The following is a 26327-nucleotide window of genomic DNA, read 5'->3' on the forward strand; positions in this document are numbered from 1 at the left end:
CGTAGTATCCAAATCTTCTATTCAGTTTTGATTTTCTTCCCAAACATTTAATTGCATTTCTCTGATGTTCATACTTTCAAACAGTTTGCACAGTTATTGCTTATAAATATAAAAATGTTCCTGAGTTTACATCCAAGCATATATTTTTCTTGTGTTGTCCAACGTGTCATTTATACATCAGTCACTGATTTGTTTATGCCTTTATATTTTAGTGCAACTAGGACTTAGCGGAAGATTTGATGCAAATCCAGCACCTCAAGAGAGCTTCAGAATGAAGATATATGTCTGTCCCTTAAACTGTTTGGCAACAGAACTGAAATTGTGAACATAAGTATATTTCCAGGCATAATAATTCTGCCCAAAATGAGCAGTACTTTCTTTTCTAATTTTCTGTGATGGTATTCTTTCAGTTCTCTTTGAAGAAATAGGGATAGGTCAGATACAGTATCAAGGCTTAGAAAGCTGAGTTTAGCTATAAAGAAGGGAACTACAGATGACTAGGGTTGTCCTAAACGTGAATCAAGCCTTCATGTGAACTTAATTATCAACAACTCTATCACTGGCAAGTGTATTTAATAGGTGAAGAAATAATAATTGCTTTTCATTTTATGAGCTACTAATGATGTGTTTAATTACTTACCTAAATTTTGCCACATGCTGAAGATTTCACATCCCATTGTTACGCGCATGTCACCATATCTGCAACATATTAAAAAATAAGGCAAAACAGTGAAAGATCATTTAAGAAAATCAAGTTCATATGTCATTCTGTGACACTGTTAAATGAAATGTCTCATTTGCAGTCCATAAAAAACTACTTTAAAAGTGATGATTTCTTCCAAGTTTTTGTTCTTTCCGTTGTACCCAGCTAAAATGGGATTCCTAAAGCCAGGTTTATTTGCAATATTGTCAAAAGTATCAGTTCTTTCTAAATGCTATACATCACTAACACAACTGTGAAGCAAAAGCTATTTTTTGCATTAATTTGCTGTAGTTCTCTGAGAACAAATAGTTTTGCTCTAGCTTAAAGAAATACAATTAATTCAGACAACAGTGCAGTGCCTAGCAGAAGCACCTGAACCACTGGGAAGCAACTTATGCATTAACTGGAAATTAGTGTTGGCACTGCTACAACATGGCTATTTTGTTCCCAATTTCTGAGCCAATTTGGGCACTTCTACGAAGGCTGCTATCAGCTCTGAAGACCTATACAAAGGGCCAGAACCAACTCTCATTCTAGTCAGTGGAAATGCTGTTACCGTTATCTTTTTGGTAGGCCTTTTTGCAACCTCCTATGTCTTGCATTTTGAGAAGCGTTTGATGTATTACAGTTTTCTAGAAGCTGACAGCAGTACTTACTTTTCTAAAACCTTTTTCTTCTTGGAAGGTGTGAACATCTCCAGTTGCAGACATAACTGGTTTATAAAAATGACAGCAAGAAAAAAGTAGGAATCCCATATCTACAATAAGCATATGGCATTTGGTTATTTCATTTTCTCAGTACCACCATTTTATGACCACTCAAGATGCAAATTTTCAAATCGCATCACTTGTTTCAGTCTCAACTAATAAATTACTTGAACTGTTTTTGACTAAATTTCTTTGCATCCAAATATACTTTTCACCAACCCCAAAGTGTTGAGCAGAAATAAATCTATTTTACATGTTCTACATCTCTTAAATGTAAAGGTTTCAGAGTTGCAGATAATTTTTTTTCATCCCTCCAAATCAGAAAACCTTCGCCTTCTAAATTTAGAAACTTTTGGGGGGGGGAGTATATTTAAATAGAAGACTACAAAAAGTTACGCCTTTAAGTCCATAAACCAAAAAATTCTGACACCTCAAAAGCTATCACGCAACAGAATTGTCATTCTGTGGCCTGTCCAACTTTATAATGTTATTTGTAAGTCTCACTTGCTGCAGGCTTTACTGGACAAAAACGAAGTCAGGTTTTGTTAACATATTGCAAATATACAGGTGTTTCGTGCACGTGCTTTTTGGATCAGATGTTGAATCTTCTACTTAGAAGATAAATTTAAAGATAAATTTAAAATACATTAAAATATTAATTATTAATCCAATTATAGATGCTCATGGCAGGAGGAAGAACGAAGTGTAGGGGAGCCTTATTCCAGAAACTGCAGCTCTGCAGGATAGTAATAACATTGCTAAGCAAGTTTAAGGAACATAAATGCCTTGTCTATAGGCAATTCTTTCATCAGTTTTAGCTTCTGAACTTGTGGAACTTCATAATGGATAGGCTTCCTCATGTCCAGTTATGTCAAGTAGCTAAATGTGCAACCCTGCCAACCTCTCCAACAGGAGTCTGGATTTTCAGAGAAGCATCCACAACTCTGCTGGAAGTCAACAGGAGCTCACTGTCTTCCTTAGGAAGGAAATTCTGCACTTTTTATGATCAAGCAATTGGACTAATATCTCTTGGTTGGGCAGAATATTCATTCAGGTTTCCATGGGAATGGGTCTTTTCAGACGCATTCCTAGGTCTTCTCATCTGAATCCTAAAAGCATCATTCTGTAATTCACAGTTTATCATAGGTGCCATATCTCAGTATATGAGGTACTTGCATCTTTAACTACATTCACCATGCAGTGTCATAATTTTCTAATTTTAATTATGCAGCACGTTAATTGGTCTTGAGAGAAATTACAGAAATGCAAATCCACTTTTGATAAGTTTGCATCGATTCAAAAATTGAGTAATTTTCCTTTCTGTGATAACTCCAAAATAACAGAGAAATAATAAAATTAGCATCTATAATCAAAAAAATTGCTATGCAAAAATCCTGAATGAGTACTCTAACATAGAGGCTGAAATAACAAAACAAAAAATAAGAAGAAATTAAAAAAACCCACAGCACTCCTGATTTTTAAGACAGTCCCATATTTAAGAAAAAAACTTATCTCTAAGCACTTGAAATTGCTGATTTAGTATATGTTCTAGCTGTTTAGATGCTGGAGCTAAGTTTAATAACAAACCACCAGGCCAAAGGATGATGTAGCAGCTATTGCATCTATCTTCGGTTAGACACGTTTACTCTACCTTGTAATCAAAGTTTTCATTTAAGAAGTTTTTACGAAGGGCATCCGAAAGATACAAGACTGTAGTAATGATCACACTGGGGAAAAAAAAAAAAAATGAAAAAGACAGTAGTTTTCATTAAGTGGAAATTCATATTTAATACTCAGAGCCAGACAATTTTCCAAAGAAGAAATAGATGTAGCACGTATGGTGGCATTAAATACTACATTTTAAACATATACAAAGACCTGACTACTAACAGCACCTATTGACAGAAAACATGCACATTAAGAAAAAAATAATAAAAATAGGTGACACATAAGAATGTGTGCTGAAAACAGATGTTCTGTATAGGAGAATATAATTGGTCAAAAAGACAAACCATAAATTTTGTTCTGCAAATAATGCTGATATCAGATTTAATACACACTTTGTTCTACTAGCACTAACATATACAGTTGGGTAATTTGCTCTCAGCCTTCTTGGTACTGAAAACACGTGTGTATACGTTATAAATATAAAATATCTAGTAATTGCCAATATACAATATTGACAGCCTTATGGACAAAGAGCCTTTTTAATGACAACAGATAAATGCAAAACTGCATGAGCTCTGTGAGAAAGACCTGCTTCTAAAGATGTCTATTCTGTATGTTGCAAACGGTCATACATTGCCCTCCATTGACACCTGCCTGAATTCTATTAATTTATCTTAGATAAATATATACGACCAAAATCCTTTCACAGTGGTTGTCACCAGAGGTCAATGACAGCCTTGTTCACTGTAGCAACCAAGTTTGGTAATCTACAGAAACAGAACATCCATAAAGATTATTTAAATATAATTCATTTCAAGATTCAACCCTTTAAGCTAACCTCTGTAGCACTTGTGTCTATCAACATATTTAGTCAAATGAAAAAATCCATATAAACCATTAAATTCTTTTTGGAAGTAGTCAGTAGTGGATGCTTATGGGGGAGGAAAAAAAGATAAACAAAGAATGATCTTTTCGCTGTTACATTCATGTATTTTACAACAATCAACCGTTTAAAGACCTTCTGAGAAAAAGGTTATATCTATACATTTCATTTAATTACCATTTATATACTATTAATACATCTAGTACTTATATGAACATGGTTCTTGATCTGTATGCTATTACAATGCTAAAATTTGTTTCCCTTTCCATACTTTGGACTTCATTTTTCTTACTATTTTTGCAACACATTCAAGAAAAAAATATATTTTATTAAATATAACAGCAGCAATATATATATATACATATATATATATATAAAGGATATAATATTTTTCATTTTCCCAACGCTGAAGAATTATACATTAACCAACCCACCTAGGAGATAAATTATATTTTTCTTCTGGCACATTTGACAGATTTCAAGTTTATAAATACAAAATGGCTATGTATCATTTAGCTTATTACTAGTTCAAATGTTTGGTTCCATTTCTCTACTTTTAAATTGACTGTCCCTGCCAAACTTTACCTTCTGGTTTGATGTGTCTGAACACCTGTAACAGCCAAGTCTGAGCCTGTTTTTAGAACACTGCTTGAGTCTCAAGTTTCATTCGTCCCTAGTTCCATTGCTCAAATGTCATTTTCATACAGAGTATTTTCTCAAGAATTATATTGTAGCTTTTCTACCCAAGTAGCATTCCATGTTTAGCACTCATCTGTATAGTTTACTCCACTTTTCCACCAACAGGGAGTTACAGTGTGTGTACAGCTCTCCCTGTTGCAGCACGGAAGACAAAGTGAAACATTAGCAAACTGCAATACAAGCAAAGCTAAGAATCAAGGCATGGATAAGAAAAAAGTCCTGTCATTCTTGTTCTAGTGCGTGATTTAATTTACAGCCCATATGTTTCACAAAATGGGAATAGTCTGCATATTTCAGGAAGATGTTCTGATAGAAAAGGTCAGTTCATCAGAACTATTGCTACGTAAAATTTCAACTGAAGTCCAAAGTAATAAATCCCTGAAAAATTGTATGCAAGAGAAAAATTCCCCAAGACCTCAGGAACTGCAACCATGTTGCCAAGTTTACATTACATAGTTCTATTTACACCTGAGACAATTCCTTTCTTGCCACATTTCCTTCCATGGCAGGTGAAACTGAAGGCAAACATCTGCTTCAATTCTCATGAGAAGGTGATTAGAGTAGAAATCTTACATGCAATTTTTAGAATATTTTTTCCAGAATTTTCCTGAGATAACAGAATAATTGCAATGCAGGTATTTCTTGCTATAGGCAACATAGCTCAGGTTTGATTTATTTGGTAAGCCAAAGATATGATACGGATTAGTCGATAAAATGTGGCCTGTAGAGTGAGAGTGTATATGTTGTAGACAAAAAACCTCAAAACATCAGACTGAACATAGGAAGATGGAGCCATTGTTTTTGACCCACAAACTGTTATTCTGAATCTACAACAAACTAAAATCAGGTAGGACAGAAAACATGGCTAAGCTTGGGGGTTCTCTTTCTTGTTTTCCTACAAATCATGTAGGTTCTATAAAAAAATAATTAAAAAACTGCACAAAGCAGCGACAGCAGCCAGAGGACAGATGGACAGCTGCCTGATCCGGTACAATACTCATATTCCAAGTTGCTTCCCAGCCAACGATTTCAAAACAACAACATTTATTTGAAATCCATTTAAGTATCAAACTAGAAAACACCGAGTTTGTGACAAGACTTGCTTTTCTTCCTCTTACCACCTGCCACAAATTTGTTCAAAACCACTGACTGTTTTACAGGAGAAAAACCTCTGCTTTTAGCTACTAAATTATTCTGGGCTTATACACAGAATGCTAACCCAAGGTCCAGTCAGGCCATTCTTGACGGAATGGCTTCCCATCAAATTATCACAGCAAACTTTTCTGCAATAACCTGTCTGAAAAATCCAAAGCAGCAGAAGTTCAACAACTGGTTTGCTGCCTGGACTGCACTCTGGCAACTTGGCTTTTGCCTGGGCAGCCAATGGTAGAAAATGAAAGCTTTCTTTTTCCATTCTGATATGGGACAAATATATAACATTAGCTTCTCATTTCATCCTCTGCTATTTCAGAGTGAAATCTTCCCAAGCACAGAGGTGTTTGAAGAGGTAAAAAAGTTTCTTTCATATATCATAAATAAATGAAATAAACTTAAAGTCACATATATGTGTATGTATCTATTGTTATATGTATATAAACTTACTCATACATGCATACCTATGAATATATATGCTTTTTGTGACAGACTGTCAGGTTCAGTTGTTAGTAACATTTTGTATTACATAAAAGCAAGAACGTTGTTAGCAACACTGTGTATTACATAAAAGCAAGAATTTTTGTTCATTGTAGGAGTCTCAGACTCCTACACCATGGGAGCTAACAGGAGTCTTCAAAGCAGCTATAATGATGAAACTAATGCTAATTCAATGTCTTCCTTTACTGTGTATTCTATTTGAGTTACCTTTTAAAAAATAATAATACACTTCATTAGATAACCAAAAGGATTCTCTGTTTTAAAGTCCCTACGCCCAACTGTCAGTAGATACATTTAGAACTTTAGTATAAGCAACATACTATAGTAAATCTTACTTTAGAGATCAATTATTTTACTATAAATAATAATATTCATACATCCATTTTGTATACTTATAAAATTCAAATGAGAATTGGATGATCTATCATCTCTACCATTCACTGAAACGATGAAAGGATATATATAATCATACAGAGATCTTTAAAATTAAAGCTTCTTGCATACCGAGAACAGTGGAAAATTAGTTCATTGTTCAATAATACATAGGCATAATATGTTATAAATATCAACCTTTTGCTCAGCAAGTAATAGAAACTCACTTTGCTCTCCAACAGCCTCCTCAATTCTTAATGAGACATGACATACCTGGAGTTCAGCTGAGTCTGTTAAATGCTCTCAAAAGATGCCAGTCAATTAAAGCATTAGGTAAGTGATTCTTTTCCTAACCTTAGGGTACCTTAAGCAAGTGGCCATTACACAGTGATTTCCAGTTGAAAGAGACATTATGAAGATGTTATCCAGAAGCTTCAATTTTGTTTGGCATATTTTATTATAGAATTTTGGATTCCTCTCTGGCGCTAGGCAACTGATTCAGACATCTTCCTATACGACATGGTGTTCATTTGTGGGTACAAATGGAAGCTTTAGCTTAGAGGGCCAACAAACTAGCTTACTACCTAGTTGATGTAGAAAGTAAGTCTATCCCTATAATGAAAGAAATCAGGATTATATTTTCCATAGTATATATAAAAACATGTTTTGTCACTCAGTGGTAACATCCATGTTAGAAATATTTGATAACCATAAGTAATTATTTTGCTTTGCTGAATGTATGCTGATTAGCTCACTACAGATAGTACATGGTTATGCAGTTTTAAACAGACTTAATTTCTGTCTCATTGCTCAACTGCTAGAAGCCAATAAACATTAAGGATTTTTTTTGCACAATTCAAAAAAGATCTATTTCTCTGCTTTAGTGCTAAGTCTGCCTTTTTAAATGTTACTTTATTTCTCAAATTTTCAAGTCACTTGGTAGTTTTATAATGCTAGCCATTAATATTTTTTCATGTTGGGCATCCAGACATTCAGAACTACAGATTGTGCATGCACCATCGTGAAGTATCTTAATTTCTGGATAGTTACAGATTTGTATTCTTGAGCTCACAGTATCTTCTGGTTTGTTTGTTTGGAGGTTTTTTGTTTTTGTTTTTTTCTTTGTTTTTTTGGGTTTTTTAAGCCCAGACACATCCAAGTATCAGATGCTACATAACTACTGAAAACACTGCAACAAGAAAGAAAAAAATATCTAGAAGCCAGAGGGCAACAATATTTTTATATATAAATATTATATACTGAAAGAATTATGTCATTTTAAGATTTAAAAATCTTTCAGGTAATTGAAGTCCTGAATATATAAATAAGAGAAAAAATGAATTTTTTTTTCCCTTTAGGAAAAGCTTATTACCTGATTATATCTTTGCCAGGACTCATTTCTTTCCTAGGCTCAGACAGGCTAAATCTCTCTTCCTGTAAATACCAGACAGTTTGAATTTTTATATCACTCCAGGGACAGGGGGGAGAAAAGACAGTGCTGCTGGTGATGTGACTGCAGTGATGGGTGAAGGTCCCAAGATACACCCTGCCTTCAGATTAGCTACCGTTTCTCGGGCTGAAGCCCAGACAGCCAAGGCAGCAGCCATCTGACACAGGAATAATGACAGTCATTTTATTCCTGGGAAGCAGGAGTTAGAAAAGATCCATGCTGTTAATGGATTACTTGATTATGCTCTTAAAAAGATGGGCTAGACCTTCTAGTTTTTCCTTTTAGACGTGAACGGAGCAAGGAGTTCAAGAAGTTTTGCCTTCAATCCTGAAGAGTCTCAGATCACTGGAAGTGCTCTGGCTCGTCAAGCGAAGCTCAGGAAAAATGGCTCACAGCCACTTCCATCTGTGGGGCAGGCAGTGCCCTGATTTCTCATCCTGCTTCTAGGCTCTTCCCTTTGCGCTCAGAAGATTTTGGGTCGGGACAATTCTAGCAAAGCTACTGCTCTGTGGCTCGATGCTTTTGAACACCTCGAGGAAGCTGAAAGGCAGCAGTCACTGCAGTGGCAGTGGGGGACCCCAGTTAAAGGGAAGGAGCTCCCGTTCAGAAACAGCTCCAGAAAAACTAGCGCTCTACAGCTGAGGAGAGAACAGAAGTGGATTTTCCTTTCTGCTGCCTCAAAAAGGAACAGAAACTAAGCCACAGATATCTAACACAGGAACGATGAGTCTTCAGTTCACACCACACTTGTAAGTACACCTGGCCAACCCCCTGTTTCATAGCAAACCAGCATTTCTTCCACAAAGGAACGAACGCCTAGCAAAGCAATTATTGAATGCTGAATTGGTAAAGATGTGTTTACATCCCATTTGCTGGCAGTAATGCTTATGCAATTGTGCGTTATTGGGTTCAGTTAGCCCATCTGATTAGCTTCTCATGGCCAATTCCTAGCAGCAGCTATTGTCAACTTCCGCCCAACTTCTTTGCCTAACAGAACTGGACATAAAGTCACCTCCTAGATGCTCAAAACCAACATGGATTAATAAAAGGAGATGTGTGATGCTAACTAAAATACTGGTGCAAGTAAATATTACTTTTGCAGAACTTAGTATCATCATCTTTAGCATATCTGAACACCACGAGCCTGAGAAACATGCGCCAAGGTCGTTCCTAAATCTTAGTTTTGTACATGTCAGCTGTTGCAAAGCCATCTGCCAAGCCAGCTGTTTCTGGAATATATAACAATTTCTTAGATTATATATTTAGTCTAAAAGTTCCTATGTTTTTTTCCCGTTTTGCTGTGTTTCTCAGTTTATTTCTTAAGCGTGATTACCAGATGCAGGCTGGTATCAGCCATATCTTCTTTAATATCATACACAGAAACAAATGATCATATCCACTCTTTTGATTATTAACAATTTTTTTTTGCCGGAATTCAAAGTTGGCAAGATTGATAATACTAAATGAGGTAGTAAAAATGAGCAAAAAATGTTATTTTGTTCAAGTCATGACAAAGTTTGAACAAATGCTATGATGCTTGCATATACACACACACAACAAATATATATCATGAACACAAGTTTTACCAAATTTAATTGTAGCAATAATATTGTTACTAGTATTCTGTACATCACCATGAATTTAAACTCTCCTTGGAGCTGACAGGCACAACGGAGACTAAAACCCAATTTCCATCAGGCATTGCAATACATACCATGAAAGTTTAAGTCAATCCTAAATTCTGGATTCTTAGGTCTGCCCAGCACAACCCCCCTCCTCTGCTGACACTGGTGTTTGTATAATTGTGTTGACTGTTCAGCTGGCTTATCTGACCAAAGCTAAGCCTACAAAACAGGATAGCTGGTGACATGGGTGAAATAAAATTCAATAGTTTTAGACCTGTCGTAATGACTTCTCAGTAATGCTGGGAACCCGTTTCTATAAAAATAAGGCCTGAGCAGAGAAAGAATAGCTGAAAGGCAGGTTACATCTCAAAAGTATCACTAAGCAATGCTTAGAGCCCTACGTTACTGTTGCCTGTGCTGTACCTCATTTCCTGATCTATGATTTCTAATTTGTGATTTTTCTGACAAGCACTAAATTAACAAACATGCAAAAACATCGTTAATGATATTACAGAAGATAATTTCTTCTTGAGAGCAAACAGATCTTTACCAACTCAGCATTTCAACAAACAGATCTGAAATGAAGTTCTGTTGAGACTTGTCATTTACTACTCGGAAAACAAAGCTGTTGATGCTTAGCATCTTCATTCTGTAAAAGTATTTCTGAGTTTCCAGTTATATGTGCTTACTGTAATTCAGAAGAGAAAGAGGTACAGATTATATTATGAATTTGTTGTATAAAATTAAGTCCAGAGATTTTAAATCTTCAATTAAAAAGTGAAAAAGTGCAGCCAGCATTATAACAGATATTTTGCATTTTTATTACATCCATCATATAACTTTATTCATTTATACCATGATCTTTGCATACTACCCATATTTTTTATTAACATCAAAAATTGCCTTACTTGTTTGCAACCAAACGCATCACTGTCCAGTCTTTCGGAAACATTTCTGGTCGTATTAGTATTCGAAATACAGTGAAAATCTGCAGCAGGAAATCCTTTGGAAGGAAAAGAAGTGGTCATATGTCTTTGCTGCTTTAAAAAGAGCGGTGAGCTTTAAAAATATTTTAATCAGAGACACAGAAATAGCAGAATTGCATTTATTTTCAACGTAGATACACCTCAATATTTTTCATTTTTTGATTCCCCAAGAAAGCTTCTAATAGTGATTTAATTAATTTTTCTTAAAAAAAAGAAAATAATGTAATGTGCCATTTGATTGACAGCAAGGTATAAGAGAAATGTCAAAGATGCATTTGGTTTCCACCCATACACTTCCCCAAATGCGATCCTGAGAACAATTTGCAAATCAAAAAAGCACTTTACAAACACTAGAGTTCTGAATATCTCCTTAATCATGCCAGGTTTTCATCACTTTCAAGATTTATTCTAAAAGTGGCACTGTTTGGTGGGAAAGAGAGAGAGCGTAAGGACAATTTTATCATTGGGTTTGCAAAGACCAGTGAATTCAATAATTATGTCCAGACCCCTGAACTGTTATCGCAGCTGGCTGGCTGTATGCAGGTCACTTAACCATTCTGTCTCATATGCTGGATCTATAAAAACAGTGAACACGTGAGCTACTCTGAACATAGAAAGCACTGCTTAAGAGCTTTCAGCATTATCTTCTTCTGAGTCATTTAACTCACTAATAAATAACTAAACTGAACTATTTCTCTCAGCCCACGGTTTTTCAGCTTTTTTCACAAATAAAACTACCAACAAAGATAATATTTCTAATGGCCCATCTTGATTGTGTATAGTATTGCCAGTATTTTTTTAGTAAGGTAAATGGAGCTTTTGGCATCATGAAGAGCATGAGGCAAGTGATATAACACACCGAACGGAATCAGCGTGGTGCCTGACCTTGCAATGTTTTGTATTGATTCTGCCCACATCACTTGTAGAGAGTTAGCCCAAACCACAGATGAGATGAAGATACAACCAAAGGATACCAAATGATTTTGAACGCCAAAATATATTCTCAAGTGCGTTTACCAAAGTGTAGATGACGGGAATTGCACAACAGATGTCTTTCATTAGAGAATCACTGTAAAGGGGGACGAATGCAAGCACTGGGAAAGGCAGCTGAGATCCCTGCACCCACCCACCAGAGAAGATTACATAAAAGAGACAACCTGTTTTCTAAGCAAGATGCCAAAAAACTCTCTGTATTAAAGAGTATAAACGATACTCGTTGCAGATAACATAGCGTTTGAATGCAGGTGACCAGCTTTACAGATAAACAAGTAGCTCTATGAACAACACATTTATGCCAGACTGCTTTCCAACCAGCTTTGCAACCTGTAGTTACATTTCAACGCTTCTGCCAGCTCCTTTTTTTCCTTTAGGGGTTACCTCCCTTCCTTGTGCTGTAATCCCTGCAGCTTTTTGCCATAATCCCAATGATACGGCAATGCCTCGAATGCTGCTGTATGCCACCTCACAATAATGCCCCAAATTCTCCCATATCCCATTTTTATCCCATCTGTTGTCCAGACACAACATGTGTTGCTGCTGTCAGGGAGCTAACTGACTGGCTGCTGAACTGAAGAGACCAAATGGCTGCCGCTGGGAAACCAAGCAATGATTTAAGGACTTAAAACCCAAGGCTGCGTGAGGTGTGAACTTAGTGCCTTGGAGACCCACGGGCCACTGCCAAAGCCTGCTGAAATTCATTGGCTTGTTCAAAAGTCATTAAGAAAAGAATGACAGACAGAGAGGAAGATCATATATAGTTCATTTCTTTAGGTAACTAGGCTAAAAACAGAATACATCTTTTATTCCAAGCAAACTTTAAAAAAAGGCAAATGTAGACACTGGCATTAAATTCTGAATCATTAACATCAGGCTAATTATTTCTAATTTTAACAGAAAAAATAGAAAATTGTGTCATCATTTTAGTGATAAGTGATATTAGATACAAAAAGTGGATTTGAAAAGCCCAAATAAGACTGAAGATCTCTTTGTTACTGTACACGTTAAAAACATATAAACAAAATGCAGTATAATTCAAAGCTGAAATATAACTGAAAGAAACAGGTAACTCATAAAAAAACTTCAGAAAAGCTAGTCAGTTGTAAGATTTTCAAGATACAACTATTAAGCTTCTATTAACAGAACTAATCTGTAGCTAACTTTTATTTTTCATGATTCAGTTTTTGTATATATGGTAATACATTTCCCTAGGAATCCATTATAAGCATGAAAATAACCAAAGGGTAAAATGCCAGTTGACTAGTCTGATACTTCACCATTAATGTGCCGGTATCCTTCATGTGTCAGCACTGCTCATCGATATTCAGTGCCAGTGTTCACTCCCAAGGGACCGACCTCCATGTAGCAATTCCAGAAACTGGTTTGATTGGCATTATGATGCCTGGCATTTTGCATGATGCAATTGCTCACTATTGTTTCATGATCCAAACGTCACAAGACACTAGTATGAAGTACCACTCATGGAAGATCAATTTTGTAACTATTATTTTGCACTGTTTCCTTTGCACTAAAGTACTATCTTTCATAGTTGTATCTGCTTTGCTGAACACATCATAATTATTTAGTAACAGATTTTAACATTTAAAAAACATTTTTGCCAGCAATGTAAGTGAACTAACATTTGGTTGGTTGAGTAGAGCTGTAATTAACGTCTCATATGCCTTCTATCTTAAGAGACAGCAAGGGAGTAATTTTGTCCTCTTACATACTCTAAATACCATCTCTTAATATTCCTACCTAGTGTACATAAGCTCTAGCACTATCTTACACCACTTAAATAATATCACAATATCACAGTTCAGTTTCCTGTAGCAGCAATATTTGCTTGATGAAATTATCAAACTGTGATTAAGTAAGAAGCATGGCCTTTTAAAAGACTGAAAACCATCTATTCATTTAATCAAAAACTGCCTTGGAATTTCTTTCACATTTCCCTGTACACATGTAAAATCATCTGTAAAACAGGTCAGACACTTGACTGAATCTCTCAGGGTGCATCTATATAGCATTTTAGTTTGGGTCAACAGTCCACTTTGAAGCTAATTGCTTGATCATCCATTGCTCTGGTTCGCACTGCAGAGTTAGCAAGCTACTTGGCATCAAGTCTTTGTAGAGCATCCTACGGCTTTTTTTGCAGAGTGCCAAGGTGCCCATAAGAAAGTGGATGGTTTGACAGTGATCTGTCTCTGCCTGGACAACTCATCCATCCTGTGGCCAACTCCTTTCCCAGATCTTCTTTCCTTCACTGCTTCCTCAATCTACATCAGAAACCACCCAAACGCTTGTTTTAGAGCTACCCCTCTGCCCCAGCACTCATCCTTTCGGAAGTCCCATACATGAGCGTATGTCCCTGCATAGCAGGGGAAGGATGGGGGCTAGAACTGAGCTTCTCCACTGGAGACATTCCCTACACGTAGACCTCACACAGCCTGTGTCCAAGGGGTCATTAGAGAACAGTGGAATAAATTGCACTTGGTGGTAGTGTTTGGCACCCACCTTACCCTGCTCAGGCTCCTTTAGCTGGAAGAGAGGGATCAGAGAACTAGTAAGGTTTACACCCAACCCTATGAAATATTATCTTTTCTTTCACCGTATCTCTCCTGTATATCTATTCTACCACATTAGGTAGGGTATGCTGCCAATGGATAAAAACTAGTCCTTCTGGTGGGTGCTTATCTGTTTGTTTTTTCTTCTTTTAGTCTATTAATTAAAAAACCCACACACATTAACCCAAACTACCTTGCTGTGGTCAAAGCTGCATTGTGCTAACACATACTGTTTTTCTCATTCGCTGTCCCACTTCTCTCCTCCTACTTATAACTTCCACTGTTACCTTTTATCATGAATTACATCTGAGCTTTTTTGTGGTAGCAAATATCCGCCTACAAGGGTGCCTCTGTTCTATAAATTGCTATAAAATATATTTACTAGAAGAAAATGGTATTTTGTGGTAAGCAAAACAAGCATATCTTTAAAATAATATTGAAAGATAAAATGAAGCACTTAAAATTACTGCCTCATTAAATTTAATGTTTCAAAAAGTGAGTGAAGTATAGTCTCTGGTGCTACCACTCAGCCATGAATCCTCTATCATTTCTTTCTTATTTCATTTGCATGTGTTCAAATACAAAATGCTTCTTCTATGTTCTGCTTTGTGTGGAAGACACCTGACTCTCTCAAAGAACTGACTAAAATAAAAATAGTCACCATGACAATTACTTAAACTAAATATATTTACAAAATAGAGGAAATAATTCCATAAAAAACCACTTGTTTAAAGCATCACTCAGATGCTTGTCATATAAAAATGTGTACATGTCATTTCTTCAAAGTCTCCACTTTGCTATACTGTGATTAGAAAGCACTTGACATAGTCACCTTGAGAATTAGTCTGGAAGAAAGAAGAAATACCTTATATCAGTGCCTAACCGTTCAGTATAGATTGTTAATTATAGACAGAGGTAGTCAAAGCAAAAAACCACAGCAGACAGCAATTCAAAGGCCTGGGTTACACTCGGATAAGTCTCTTGCAAACCCCATATCAAATTTGTAACTTGTAATGTGGCTTAGGGAAGACCCAATCCACTTTGACATCACTGACCTGGGGGCAAAAAGAGGATTAAAAAATACAGCAAGCTGATGGTAGTTACCACCAAAGCTTAAATCCCAAAGTACATACTAGTCACAAGATTAACTATGGCTACTAGTTCAGCCTCTGAAAGCATCTCAGACAAAAAAAAAAAAAAAACAAACAAAAAACTTATCACAGATATTTACACCTTCTGAATCTTCATTTACTCATACTGATGTCATTTCCTAAGAAGCATATCTTAAAGCAGTATAAAATACCAAGGAAGTTCCACTTGGCAAACAAACCAGAAAAATACAGAGGTAAGTGGCAAGATGGTTTAGATAGCTTAAGTCATACACAATCACCTCTTGATTAACGGCAGTGTCAGCCTCAGACACTAGCTCTCATCTTTCCCTCTTGCTCTCAGTCATACACATTTCAGTGATATTTTAGATTTCCAAGTGAGGGAAAAAACCCAATATATTATTCAAGATTCAGAAGAGAAGGAATGCTGCATTAATTATGATCAACCTACTGCCACTGAATCACTGGTGGAGCTGATGCTGATTTGATGAGATCTGAATGGAAATAACAAACTCTGGATTTGAGTTCTTAAGACCTCTATTTTGATAGCTGATGGCACTGGCTACAGCTGCTTTCCATATGTCTCTGTAAAATAGTAGGGTATGTGCGTGGGGGGAATTTAAATGTGTCAAATGAAACACTATTCAAGTACTAATTCTAGAGATTTTTCATGTTCTAGAAGCAAGAAAGACTAAATAAACTCAACACTGTATTTCATAGATACATCAAACAGAAATGAAGCTTGAAACTTCTAGGAAATATAAAAATCAAAACCTAGGAATATAGACCTGCTCAGAACTCAAACAAAAGGGAAAATTTTTTCACTAAAAAAATGCCTAGGTTCCACAACATACACTGAAAATTGCCTAAGGATAGCAACTATGCTGGGTGAAAACAGATGCTGTAATACTAATATAAAAATTGTCCACCCTATATAACTCCTAGGTAATACTCCAGTGATTCATGATAGAGAAAACTTCTTAGTAGAATTTTCTATCTTTCAAGCTCAATATGACTGTCTCACTACAAAGAAAAGGCACTCATGAACGGTATGCTCTCTTCAGAACAGCTCTAAACAGCTATTAGTAATTTAAGGAAATCTGAAATTGGCACCATGAATAGACTCCCCTTTTCCAGGCAGTACTTCAGTTTATGAAATGGTAATTTAAGACTAACGTCTAAAAATATACTATCACAGTAGGACATGATTACTCTCCTGTCTAGGATGACTGGTTGAATAATGGACAGAAGTGATTACTCAATATTTCTTGTGTGTATCAGATTTGGTACTATATAAGTTTTTCAGGGTCTAGCAGAATGGAAGTCTTAGTGTATATCTTTATGCAGGAAATCTTAACTTTTTTTTTTTTTTTTTAAATCCACCCCCCTCCTCCAAAAAGGAATAAAAAAAATGCTGCATATCCATGAACCCGGTAACTCCATCAATTAAATTGGTAGAAGCTGCCCTGGAAGAGCTCTGCAGCTACTCTCTCTCATGATCAAAGTGGGCAGACAGACATTACAAGTCTGACAGGTCCTCCTGCCAATGGACTTGCTGCACAGTAAAGAAAAATGGAGAGTTAGTTGGATATGCATTTCTCAAGCTGCATGTTTGCCATTGCCATACATAATTTAATGAATAAATAAACAAATATAATAAACAACCCCCCCCCCCAACTGCCTGACAGGAAGAATCAAGCAGAAAACTGTTTAACCTTACATTGACACATCTTTAAAACAGGCTTGGAGGCTAAGTTTATGGCTTTAAAGCAATTATATAGTCCCCCTCATCCCTATTCTATTTGCTGTCATTGTAGGAGCAGCAGAATCCTAGTCCCACTGTAAGAGTGGACCTGAGTACACAAGAAAGCTTGTGCAAAAGTTAGCTAATCTGAAAAACAGATTGCATGTAAATACTGAAGTGTTTCATCAAAGCACAGGAATATCTTAAAGGGAGATAGATCAAAAAGAGAAATATAAAGAGACCTGAACAAGTGGAAAGACAATTCTGATACTTACCCTCAGATCATCCTTTGTGTTGAAGCTATCAAGAAGCTGTTGATAATGTCTATCAGTCATTTGTCGCAAGAGTGACAACAAACAGGAGACAAATTCCCCCTGTTCAGATAAGCCAATAATAGAAATATTATAGGTTATAATGTCTTCTGAGCTTAAACTGTCATATTATAAGCACTTAAAAATAATTAACAAAAGCAAGGGAAATTAATCTACAATTAGGCTTAGACTCCATATTTTGTGAAAATACATTAATTTAGCTATGAACTTCCTTCCCGTTTAAAGAATTTTTTTCCCCAAATGCAGTTTACTTGCTTAGCAAAATCTATTTGAAATAGTTCCAGAAGGGCTAAACCAGTAAAACTTTGATTTGTGATTCGTTTCCCTTGTATCTGTTTTTAAACAGATTGTTTAGATTGCTAAAATTACAACCCTCTTAGTCAACTCAGTTTTGAAACAAATAGAAACAAAAATATTTTGCAGCAGCTCTGGGAAGAATGCTATTGTTTTCCTTTAGGGAAGAAATTAATGGAGTTAGCTGGGAATTTTTCAAAACATTTTTTCATCACAAAACCGGTATTTGTCAAAAAGAAAACTCCTTTATAGGACTGAACAAACTTTGAAAATGTTTTGATCAGAAGTGGGGCATGACCACTCTCTCCCACAGTGCCGACTCCTGGATTCACACTTCACCATGGCCTAGACTCCAGAAAAGGTATGCTCCGGGAGGTAGATGAGGGACTTACTGGACTGCTACGCAGATTCCCCACTGACTCTACTGATGCACATTCACCAGGCTGTCCTTCAAACAGCACGGGGTTCAGGAACAAAAGAGCAGAGAACAGCACTGGGTATCTCCAGTGAGCGATCAAATGAACAAGATGTTATGGGAAGGAATAGGTTCTCCCTCTCCCCCTTTCCCGTTTGCTTGTTCACTTTTGAACTGGGAAGAAACACTGAATGGTATCAATCTGGTCCAACTGCAGAATGGATGAAGACAGGAAAGAGTGAAAGGTCTGGATTGCATCCCAGTGCTTAAAAAGAACAATTCTGAAATCTTACAAGCTTGTTAAAAAACGGGAAATACACTTCTGGCCTCTATCTACCAGGAATAGGGAATAAGACTGGGAGAACAGACAGGTATGATAACAGTACTTTCAAATGGTGTCTTTCATTAGTTTGTCAAGTCAAATTTTGGGATGATTTTTTTCCCCATCTTTCATCAAAAACAGAAAATAAGATTAAAAAAAGGAGTATGTTTTCACAGGAGTAGCTGTTCCAGATTTTACATTGGAAGGCCTAATTCACTTGTGATTATACCTTGTATGTTTGGTGGTGTGTGAGGTGATGGCTTTCACTGGCAACAGGGTGATAAAATAGGAATTGTCTTGCCCATCATAAGATTCTACACTGAAGTAATGATCCCAAATTAATTACCTCCCTATAAACCCATTGTTTTTTACAGTGAACATAGCATTCTCAAAACAATATCCTAAGGCTACAAAGTCTCTTAATCTTCATGCTCTGGGCATAACCATCAAGGTCACAGCTGCTATCTTGCAAATATCTGAAAATTTATTTCCAATCCTATCAGGTTCTCTTCCAAAAGACTTTGGTCTTTTATCATTTTTTTAAAATATTTTTAGTTTCATTATATCTAGCCTCAATACGATTTTATCAGGTCATGTAGTATAATGTAGGTTCATCTAAATAGGCATAATTTTTGAAGACTTTTATTCCAGTTATAGAATCTGAGACCACTCAGATTTGGCTAATTAGCCAAAATAAGCAGAGTAAATAAATAAGGGTGTAAGCTTACCTGATTGCTAGCTTGAGTGACAAAATCTGGGTATGAGCCTTTTGAATACTTCCCTTCTTTCTTACTTAAGCATTTTAAGCAGTCCTTTCTAGACACCTTCCTTCTATGTTCCCACATTTACTTTGACTTATAGTAGTATATTAAAAATCACAATCTATTTTAGAAAGCTGTACTATTATAGTTGACAGACAGGTTAGTTTTAAAAGGGTACCAGCTTTAGCTAATTGTTAACTGACTTCTAAATTTGAGCTTTTAATTCAAATGTAGGTAGCTACAGAGGCAGATGGTTTTTAAAATAACAATGAACATTCAGCTGCGTTTGTTGAACTCAACATAAAAACATATGCTGTAAGATTTCTGTCAGTGTTAGCCACAGACTAACTTGCAAAACTTGCACGAAAGCAAACTCCACACACATAACGACCTTGATAAAAAACATTTAGGATCCAATTTTAGTGTCGTAAGTCAAGCCAAGCAGTATATCCAATTCACTTAGGTAGATTTTTGTCTTATTTAAGGATCACAATTATTAATATACATGAACCTCACAATTAAATTGCAATTCATTTAGGTTCTGCGGGACTGAACTTCCAAGATCTGAAATCAATGAAGGTTTTCTTTAATTGGATTGCTTTCTGCTCTTTATATGCAAACGCATTTTTCTTAAGGAAATCTAAAGGTCTAAATCACCGACATCCTAAAGCAGAACTTTCACTTTCACCATTGCATTAAATTCAACATTTCTTAGTGCAACATCTGTAACAGTGACACCACAAAGACATGTTGTCTTTGCGCTCAGTTTAAAGCATCACATCCATCTTGCAGGTTACCATCTAACAAGATTCTTCACTGCAAATTGAAATGGTACCAAGTTATCAAAACCACTTGAGATAAAAGAAATGGTGCAGCCATGGCAGCACACAGCCTGATGCTGCCTGATTTTATGCTGCTGCTTTGTGCATAAAAACAGTGACACGTGGGCCTAGAAGATCACATTGAGTTGAGTTTGGGACTACTTCCACAAGGAAGACTAAACCTGATGCAAAAGTATGACAGAATTTTATCCAGTGTGCTGCCATGATAACACCTCACAAAGAATATTTTATGATATATGCAGCTTGGAATAATGGTAACGTACTGGAACAGACTCTACTGCTGTACTCACATTGAGTACTTTATCATACTTGCTCTACAAATAGTTCCAAGAATCTGGCTCCGTGTGTTGCCATAAGCCCATACTGCATGATGTTTCTACATAAATGTATATAATTGCCTTATGCTGTGCTGTGAGTCACTTCCACATTACGTATTCTTTGAGAGCCTGTGGTGACAATGACATGGCTTTTCTGATGCATAAAAAGAAAATTTTGCAACTTGAAAGCACTTTCAGAGTCTAATTTTTTGATGGTGTGAAATAATTAGGCTGTCATGGTGTTTTATGAAAACTTAATCTGCAAGCAAGTGGGTATCTCAGAAGAAACCAATAAGCTCAGAGTTTTCCTACACTAACAGTCTAATACTACAACCCTTACTTCGGCTTACATTTTCTTGTGATGGCCTGATATGCCACACAGCATACGTTTGTAATTTTGTAATTTAACGAAAATAACCCCAAACTCTTAGATGTATACTCCTGCTGAACCACAGTGATTAAAGCATGGTGTTATCTTATTACAGAGCTTGGTCAGCTCCATAAAACACTTCATATAATGTTTGTTCTCTGTGGGATAAAGTAAAACAAACAAAAAAGCCAACAACACATTTCTTCCACAGCTATTAAATGCTTTTGAAATGTTTGATCTCAGAGGAAATTCTGGTTTGAAAAACAACCATCTATTCATTAATGAAAACTGTTACAGTGTAAAAATTACGCAATTAATTAAGTTATAATGAGATGGTAAATCACACAGCATAGCATGTTCTCTGCACAAAATGTTACCCCCTCACCTCATATTGGGGCCATATCCCTTGCTATGTTAGAACTGATTTGCCCTTCAAAAGCAAACTGGGAACCTTGCTGAAAACAAAGCAAAATAACACTTTATTTTGTTTCGTCAATGCTCATCACAGGCTTTTCTGTAAACACCTGCATTTCAATCTTCTAATTTGCATGAGTTGTTATAGGAGGTTGACCAAAATATCATTTGTTAATCTAGATCCATCCTCTGCGCTCTACTTCATGTGACAGAAATGAAGCTCAAATGCTCAGCCCAGAGAACAACAAAATGCCTTTCAATTAATAAATTTGGATTTGTACAAGTTAACATCACAGATTCTGCAGGCATTTTTAGAGCTGTTTCATCATGTAAAAATGTATGCATTTTAGGAAGTAAAATGTTATAGATTGATACTCTTCCATTTTCAGGAATTCAAACTTAAAAGAGAGTTTCAGAAAGCTATTAAATTTGTCAACAAAAGAAACAATGAAATATGTATTGACCTGAAACAATCTCAAAAGAAATTTTATCTTTTGGGTTTGTTTTTTTAATCACAATTTATAAATAAATTTAATGAAAAAAAATTACTATTTCCACTGAAAATTAATAAAATGAAAGAAAAGTTTTCTTTGTTCTCCTCATTCTCTGTTTTATACACAAAATCTTAACACTGTGAATTACAATATAAAGACAATATTGTCACAAATCTACTAGTCCAACCAGTGACAATTGTGAGCTATTTCATTATAAGAAACTTACAGTCACATCTTGAAACTGGAGGCGCATAGCAGAGCCTGATGGTTGTGGTCGGCTGGTGATCTCTAGTATGGTCCGTAACAGAATATCGAGCAGGCTGTTTACAATCACATCAATTTCTTCTAGGACAGATTTTTCCTGAAATAATAAATAAAACATTTAAGATTTTAAAATAGAAAGATGACCACAGGCGTATTTCCTTTGATGTCATTTTAGAAACAAATTATAGTTTTACCATGAATGGTACATTTAAGAAACAAAGACTATTCTCTAATTAAGATATTGTTTAATCCTATTGATTTTTTTCTAACAGTTTTCCATTAATTACATTGTACTGAAATACAGAGGACAGTTACGGGGATTACTTTGAATATGTAAGCATAGCTCTATTTTCAATTAAAGTTTAGAAGAAAGCAGGAAATAATATACGAGAACTTTTCGGGCAAGATTTTAATAGGTAATGCCCATATATTTTCTGGGGAAATTGCCAAGAGAGGCTTAAATTCCAGAAAGAATTCTGTTTTCACACTTTGAAACTATCACCAGAAACAAGCAGATGGTGCTTAACCTTCAAGACCTGCTTCAGCAGTAAGGACCAGCTACATTGCTTCCCATCAACTGAGTAGCACAAACAAATTAGTCATTTATGTAAGACTACAACTGCTTGCACGCAATATCAGTACAAAGGAACCAAAGTGTTCGCCACCAAAAGAGACCATGAATACCTTAATTGCACGCATGAAAACACTTGATGAAGTCAAGTTGTAGTTACTTTTCCTTTTTAATTTAGATGGAAATATGTTTTCCCTGCTTCAAGAATGTTTTCTGTCTCCACTGCAGCAGACACCACCACCTTAATCTGAGTGATTTTATCCACTGATAAATCTGAGTGATTTAAGATGGCATTTCTTTGCAGAAATACTTCATAATCAAATGCACACAACCAAACTAAAACTCAGCTGACAAACAGATCATTCAACTTTGCTGACATCGAGGTGTAGGAGTGAATTTCTTTTTTCTTTTTTTTTTTTTTTTTTTTCTTCCTACACACCCAAAGCATATGACTTGTAACAAAGCTCAAAATTCCTGTTTGGGGCTCAAGATGAGTCTAGTGTCATGGCCGTGTTCTCTGTCACTTCGTCTAGTATCAAACAACTGTTAACTTTGCTCTTATGAAGGCAGACAGTATACAGTGTATTTAGGAACTGTATCAACCGTGAGGACTCATGCAGAACCTACTATTAGAATGGCCAACAACCTTAATTTTCAAAGCTCCCTGACTGCAAATTCACTTGTTCCCTCAACTTCTAAATTATCTTGATTACCATATAAGGAATAAAGTTCTGAACTGATCCACAAAAATCGTATCAAAGTCACCAAGTTGTTAATACTCCCAATGAGTCAAAGATTACTAAAAATAGTAACTGCATATCCTGAACATCAGAGAGAGTTTTATGTAGACATCCTCTTGTTATTGTGCGCATCTCTGGCTTGGTGACTCCAAATGAAAGATCTCCTGAAATTAAGACCAGACATGTAAGCCTTTCTCCCAAGCTAAAACCAGAGCTATGCTTTATCATTTATTACTTCATCTTGTCATGAGGTATTATACTAATCCAGGAGCAACGGCAATGAAAATGTTGTTACAGTACCAAAGTTGCAAGCTGCATCCAATTCAAATCACTGATGGAGCAACTTTAATTGCTGACAGTGGTATGAAACAAAGAAACACATAAAACAGTTCCCACTAATGCATTACAACGTAATGCGTGCTGGCCTTGATATGCATGTACTGCACTAACTACAGGCAATATTTGTTTTTAATTGCCTTATATCCCTTTGCCTGTCAGAACTTATCATCATCTTCATATTTGCAATACACCTATCTAAGCTAGCTCTCATATGCAGCTTTCACAGATGAATTTGCAAACACAAACATCAAAAATTAGCCACAAAGTTTATCAACAACCAAATGCAACCCCCTTTGCAATACTCATATCAATCTATTTACCTATATCACACCCATGCCCCCTACGACTAAACAGCCCGCAACAGAAAGTGCCTCTAAAAGAAAGTGGACATTTATTTCTGTCCAACGCAACACTCAAAAACAGTCAAAGCTTGACACAACACTATGCACTACAATTAAATATTCTTGCATGGGAAGAAAAGGCTCATGAGAAATCAAAATGACATTTATGCAGAATCATTACACAGAGGACTCTTTAAATGCCCTTGGTCAAGGTCCAGTTTGTGTCATTAAATGTCATTGAGCCACATAAAGAAGTTCAACACCTTGTGGATATGACATGGTGTTTACTCACTGAGCTGTTCTTCTTGATGAGGCAAAATATGTTGCTAAGGATACGTGCACACATTATAAGGTCCTTCTGCTCTTGTAAATGCATGTGGAGATGATGTAAAACTACCGGAAGAAGAATGTATCGAGAATCTGGAAAAAATGAAAAATGAGTAGGAACTTCTCATAGAATCATTTAATTTTAATACAGACAAAAAACAAGTCTTCAGTCCAAAACAGTATTTCTGATAAGCAGAAGCTTTTACTTGCTTTAACCAACATTTTTGATAAGCACAAGCTTTTACTTCATAATCATAATATCCTAAAGCAAATATTTGAAGAATAAACAATATGCTGAAAGTCAGTATGTCATATCATGGATGAAGAAAAATACCACTGTGTGGAATATTACTATATATAACAGAAAATTCTAAGTATGTATTGAACTGTCATGCAAAAAAAACTTACCACCACAGTAACACTTGTATTCAAAATAATGTGAAATTATGCTCTAGTGTTCCCTGCCATCGAACGGGATCCCTTTGCAAGCCAACATCACAACAGGCTTCATCCTGAACTTATGTTATTCTACGAACCAGTTCTACTTTACAGACAAGCAGTACTTTCAGATTTCTTTCAGGATTTTCACTTTTCCAGATTCCTCACACCTACTGAGTATGAGCAATTTAGACTACTGGTGTCTACATAAAATGGCTTGTCTGTCCTCTATTTCATTTTCTAAACCCAGCTCTTTGGTGCTATTTTCAGTCCTGAATTCTCTCAAAATTATGCAAGAACTTCATTAACATGCTACTTTTTCTTGCTTCTTTATCTTATAATTAAAGACAATGTTAAATGGGAAGAGGCCTAATAGTGATAGTTACACTTTGTGATAGGACATTAAACACCTATTTGATAAATGGAATGGGTGCTACCTGTTTTCATTTTGTTGTTGTTTTTAGACCTTTTCCATAATTGAGAAATGATGTTCTCATAGAAATGTACTTGAATCATTTCCTCTATTAAGATTTCAATGATGATTATATGCTACATTATCTAAATATACTCATCTACTCGGTTCCTTTGTTCATTGATGTAATTATTTCCTCAAAGTTGAGTTTATCTAGCTGGAAAAATTACTCCTTTAAAATCATTTTGCAAACCGGGTACTGTTCGTGGATTAGTTTTTCTATAAACACATCTTTCCCCTCACATATTTCCTCTGTTTTTTCCATGAGGGAGAAAAAGATAGATTTATTCTGAGATTTTATTTGTTGAATGCTTCTTTCACTCACAGAAATACAGCACTAATCTTGTTTTTCTCTATTATTCCCTTGTTTTCACTGTCTAGTTATCTGTATAACACAAGAAAAATCATATAGACAAGTTGATTTGTACACATTATTTAAGTATATTCTTGTTTTCAAAAAAAAGCTTGCCAGCTCTTTTTAAATGGGTGTTTCATACTTATTATTTATTCAGGTGTTCCGCTATATCTTCCTACTGAAGAAAAATATAAACAAAGACTGTATGGCAATAGGCAGAAGGCCATCAATGAATCTAAAACCAGTGGTACTGAAACCCCAAACTGAGAAACAAATAGCCTCTATCCAGTGACCACTTGCTTCTGCAAGTGCCTCAGTAGGTTTTCATCAGGACTGGCCTGAAAGTTCATATCTGCCTGTAGAACTGCAGCTGGGCGGAAGCCTCTAGACCAAACCAGTAAGGCATTTTCTTCTCGTCTACCTAAAAACCAGAAGCTCAGAAAAAGCGTTGCCCCAGGTAGTCTGAGATGTCAAGTGTGCACAGCAAGATCCACTGCAAGACCTATATGGTCAAAAGGAAAGCAGGCAGGAAGATGGCTAATGTGCCAACTTGTGGTTAGGAAAGTGTCAGCTTCTGACCTCCACTGCTAAATCTGCTTATTGATTACTGATAGATGAAAAAACAGAGCTAATGCCTTCAGCTGAAGCGAAAAAGCAGGACTCTCCATTCCTATAAAAAAGACCTAAACTCTGGATTACAGAGGATGGCTCCTTTTCCCTGCCTTCCGTTAGGCCTTACACATATTGAATTCTTGAC

The 26327-nt window shown here is 36.0% G+C and overlaps 1 protein-coding gene across 2 annotated transcripts in view; it reads right to left on the minus strand.

Moving 5' to 3' along the window:
- DOCK4 (dedicator of cytokinesis 4) overlaps window positions 1–26327 on the minus strand; it is a 255398-nt gene that overhangs the window by 49264 nt on the left and 179807 nt on the right. For both annotated transcript variants that reach the window (XM_052789666.1, XM_052789665.1), the window contains exons 24-30: window positions 24271–24398; window positions 21950–22084; window positions 17438–17536; window positions 10669–10763; window positions 3062–3137; window positions 1360–1460; window positions 641–699 (exon numbers count right to left, since the gene is read on the minus strand). In XM_052789666.1, coding sequence (XP_052645626.1) covers window positions 641–699; window positions 1360–1460; window positions 3062–3137; window positions 10669–10763; window positions 17438–17536; window positions 21950–22084; window positions 24271–24398 — 693 coding nt within the window. The remainder of the gene's footprint in view (window positions 1–640; window positions 700–1359; window positions 1461–3061; window positions 3138–10668; window positions 10764–17437; window positions 17537–21949; window positions 22085–24270; window positions 24399–26327) is intronic.

This window comes from Harpia harpyja, chromosome 6, assembly GCF_026419915.1.
Source record: "Harpia harpyja isolate bHarHar1 chromosome 6, bHarHar1 primary haplotype, whole genome shotgun sequence".
NCBI lineage: Eukaryota > Metazoa > Chordata > Aves > Accipitriformes > Accipitridae > Harpia > Harpia harpyja.